This window comes from Protopterus annectens, chromosome 2.part1 (assembly GCF_019279795.1).
Source record: "Protopterus annectens isolate FY-2018-M chromosome 2.part1, PAN1.0, whole genome shotgun sequence".
NCBI lineage: Eukaryota > Metazoa > Chordata > Ceratodontiformes > Protopteridae > Protopterus > Protopterus annectens.
In genome coordinates, this window is record NC_056729.1 from 1529862931 (window position 1) to 1529867454 (window position 4524).

The 4524-nt window shown below is 35.1% G+C and overlaps 1 protein-coding gene across 1 annotated transcript; it reads left to right on the plus strand.

The window, feature by feature from the left end:
* Positions 1-985: 985 nt before the first annotated feature.
* HES5 (hes family bHLH transcription factor 5) lies at positions 986-3121 on the plus strand. Its single transcript, XM_044063405.1, has 3 exons — positions 986-1092; positions 1413-1593; positions 1721-3121. The coding sequence occupies exons 1-3, from the start codon at positions 1027-1029 to the stop codon at positions 1978-1980; spliced, it is 507 nt and encodes a 168-aa protein (XP_043919340.1). The 5' UTR covers positions 986-1026; the 3' UTR covers positions 1981-3121.
* The last annotated feature ends 1403 nt before the right edge of the window (positions 3122-4524 follow it).

The window sequence follows — 4524 nt, forward strand, 5'->3', positions numbered from 1 at the left end:
CTTAATACTATAACATGTTGTGCAGGAATGTGCTTTAAATGTACTGCAGTCACAGTTATAACCACCTGCGAAATAAAACTTATAATGTTCCTTGGGCTATAGCAGCAGTAGTAGTAGCACTATGAACCAGGAAGTACTTTTTTTGATTACTGCTACATCACCTAAGAACAGACTCTTTCTGTACTTTTCCATTTCTCCATCTCCTTATATGTTTGTGCTTTACTTGTACTGTAAAACTTGATTTCAGTTATCTAAGTAGTTTACCTGCTGTAGATTGCAATAAACAGGCTACAGCTGCACACATATGAATATCAGGTAAGTCTGACAATCACCAGAATTTATATTAACAACTGTGTAGGTCTGGCATGCAAGCAAGTAATTATTAGCTAGGTGATTTCCCAGTATAAGATAAATAAATATAAAACTTCAGCAATAAACAATCTAGTTAAAATAAAGGCAATACACGGCCATAATAAGGCAAGAATTAGGACTAATGTCAATTTAATTTATAATTCTTATTTATGGAATTAGAAGTTTGTAAAAGTAATAATACTCAATTAAATTCAAAGGCTACTGATTTTTATAAAAAAATACATTGATAAAGGTCTGTATATACCAGGAAACCAGGAGGTAAAATGCAACATATTGGGCTATAATCTATCCACCACATCAGGAAAAAGGATGATTAAAATGATAGTTAGCGTTTCCCACACTCTAACATACCATTCCATTTCCACTGTTTATTGTATCAAACCCCCTCCACCTGCTCCTCTGGGAAAAGGTTATTATCCCAGGGCAATTCACAGTCAATTTACCATGCACTAATAGATGCTTACCCTATTGTGCTTTCTGTCATACTGATTGGCCACTAAGTGTGGGAAACTCCAACAAGCCAGAGACCCATAGAGCTGATGTAACACTCTGAGGTATAAATACAGGATTCCTCCGTCCGCTGCTGTGCACTTTCTCTTGCAAAGCCAGGAAAGCAGGATTTGTTTACACTCCTCATAGCATTATTGCAACAGAATGGCACCTAACAGTTTAGCCACTGAGTACAAGGAAGCCAGGCTGACTGCTGCAGAGAAAAATAAGGTAAGTGTTTGTTATAATACTTATTTATGCATTTCCCAAATTATCTGTTACTGTTTAATAAAAATAGATGTAAGTTTAGTATGAATATGTAAATGTGGCTTAGATTAAGACCTTGTTATTTTAGTTGGAATATTCACACTTAAGTACTGTATAATTACAAGCTAAATATATTACTGCGACTATAAAAACATACAAATATTTAGGATACACATCTGTGTACATAATTCATGCTTGCTCCTTACTTAATTAAATTAATCTGAAATGCAATACGAAGTCAAAGTGATTTGCTCCTAATTTATGATAGTTTTGTTTCATTACAGCTAAGGAAGCCAATGGTAGAAAAAATGAGACGTGATCGGATCAACAGTTGTATTGAGCAGTTAAAGGTTCTGCTGGAGAAGGAGTTTGAGAAACACCAGGGCAGTTCAAAACTGGAGAAAGCGGACGTCCTAGAAATGACTGTGAGCTACCTGAGACAGCATCAACAGCTCCAGCTAAGAAGTGAGTACACTTTTCCCTTTTCTATTAAATTTCAAACTTTCCAGTTTCTATCTGCAGAGTGCTCACCCTGAGTTGCATAGTAACATCCACCTAAACTAAGCTGTTTTTTTTTTTTTTTTCATCTCAGGTGTGCAGTCATTCCAAAAGAGCCCCCAGCAGGATTATATGGAAGGCTATTCCAGCTGTTTACAGGAGACCCTTCGTTTTCTCCCCATCCAGGAATCTAAAAGGGGAATGCTGCTCAAAATGGTGAACCACTTCTACTGTGCTCCAGCTGTAGCCAAGAGTTCAGACCCACCCATGTTATCTCCATCTCCAGAGACTTCTCAACCCTCACTGAAGCAAATTGTTCCAAACAGCTCCATCTCTCTCTGGAGACCTTGGTAGATAAGAAGGACTTTATGGACAATCTATAGTGAACCAGAGGAAGGTGTGACTTTAGAAAATGGTCCATTATTCCTCTTCCGAGTAGGAAAAAATTGTTTTCCCTTTTTATAAATACATTTTATATAAATGTTTTGAGTAAATTTCCTTCCTACAGAAGGGGACTGTAAGCACCACTTGCTGAATACTATTCTTATAGAATATTGTGGTAGCAGTGCCATTGTAAATGGCATCTCCAGTACTTGTAAACCAGTGACAGTAATTGTCATTTGACTGACTTAATGGAGGTGGCTTAGAGAACTTTTAAAATTAGCTGTTCCTCCAAGGTGACATAGTTTATATAAGTTCCTAGTTGAAAAAAAGATATAATGTAAACAATCTTTTTTGCTTGCTTAAAATCAAATTGATCTACATAATTCTCAGTAGATTTTGTGCAAGTTATAATATAACTGTATGTTTTACTGTGTAAGTAGTTTTCCACTGACTCAAACATTTCTTATAATATTACATAAGAAAGCACAGTGCCTTCTGTGAAGGAATCAACCCATACTGCATCCTGATTGCTGGAACAATTCATTTTTGTTCTTTGTTTTGCGTGCCTTGTTTTTTTCTGAAGTAGTAACATTTGGTAGTCAGACTATGTGTTTTCTCACACAGTGCTGAACATTAAAAGGTTGAGGCTACAAACTACTAACATTATGTTATATGCCATGGTTTGTTTCTTCACTTTCCACTTGTATATTATGTGACTCTAAGCAACTCCCTTCAGTAGATGTTTACATCTGCTGAGTCTTACCTTGTTAGCAGCCTGTAAATAATAAATATTACTGATTTTATGAATGTATTCCTAATTATCAGACTGCAGTGCTGTTTGATAACATATTATCTTTTTTTTGTAATCCATACTGGAGAAAATATAATGCCTGCAAGGCCAACCTGAATGTATAAACTATGTTTAACGTTCCTTTGTTGTTGTACTAAACTATGTTTAATACTCTCATATTATAGCATCTTGGAGATGTTTGAATTTTACTTGAATCAAGTATCTGTTTCATTCTGAATAGGCAAAGAAACAATGATTACCATTGTGAAAGTGAAATTTTCTTTACATTTTAATAAATGTACTCATTCTTTTTAAAGAGAATGTCTTTGTTTCTTTTTTTTTTTCCTGCATGTACATGATTAGTCTGTCTAAGAAATGTTAAAACTATGTTGAGTAATTAAAAGTTCACCTGTTTACTTCTCCACTAACCAATGATGATGCATGCATTCTTGTAAAATTGTATTTATTAACATTTGTTTACTAGGAAAGTCAGACTGGGCAAGAACACATTTTTCAGTGGAGGCTCAGTTAGAAAAGTTTCACAGAATACAAATTACAACAATTGATCAATATCACTCAAAACATATAATCATAAGAAAAATGAATAAATGAACCACAAAGCTGAAAATGAGGAAACATATTTTATTGTATAAAAGACAGTAAAAATATACAAAAGTAAGCGCTTGCGTAAGGCAAACTGACCAAACTTCATCAGACAATAAAAAATATATCACAATTCAGCATTTATATTACACCCACACCCTTCAATTAATTAATTAAATCTTAAATACCCACACTTAATTAATGACACAAATCTTTACACTTGAACATAATACAAAAACATATAAATGTAAATAAAACTGAAAATGAACTAAAAAAAAATAACTACAACTAATTAATGCATAAAAAACTAATATTCAAAAAAAAATAAATAAATAACATCTCATCTGTCTAATACCCTGAATTTTAATTTACTGCTAATAGAAATAGTATCATTCAACCCAGCGGGAACATGAGCGTTAAGAAAGACCTGCCACCAAATTTCTTTATCTTCTAACCACAACTTCCAAGGTCCACCCAGATCTCTCCGCTTGATCTGCTGTAAAACCACAAATTTGAAGGTATGGTCGGGAATTTTTTAATATGCCTATACAGTGCATTTTTTTCTTCACACCGACGAACATCATATAAATGTTTGTAAATACGTTGACTCAACTTGCATTGAGTTTTCCCGACATAAAAGCCAGAACATTGTGAACACAAGGCAGCATACACCACCCCTTGTGTGTGACAGTTGAACTTGCCCTTAATAGAAATAACCCTATTACATATCTTAACCCTAGATGTTAGCAAAATATATTTGCACTGACTACACTACTGCGGTAGCATTGTCGCCTCACAGGAAGACGTCCTGTTCGATTCTCAGCTAAAGTGTCTTCTGTGTGGAGACAAGCATGAATGGGCGTACCTTCGTTGAAGGTTGTGCGTCAGGGCTGGCAACTCGGTATGTAAAAATCTACTGCCAATCATTAGCGGACCGGAGTTCCACTGTGGCGACCCCTAACCGGGAAAAGCCGAAAGATACAACAACAACACGTACCACAAGATGTAATTTTACCCTGTAAATTACAGTCTTTGACTTGTTCTAATATATTTTTTTATGTTCCTACCCCTCCTGAACACAAAATCTGGGTACTCCCCCAAAAAAGGATCCCAAGACAGAA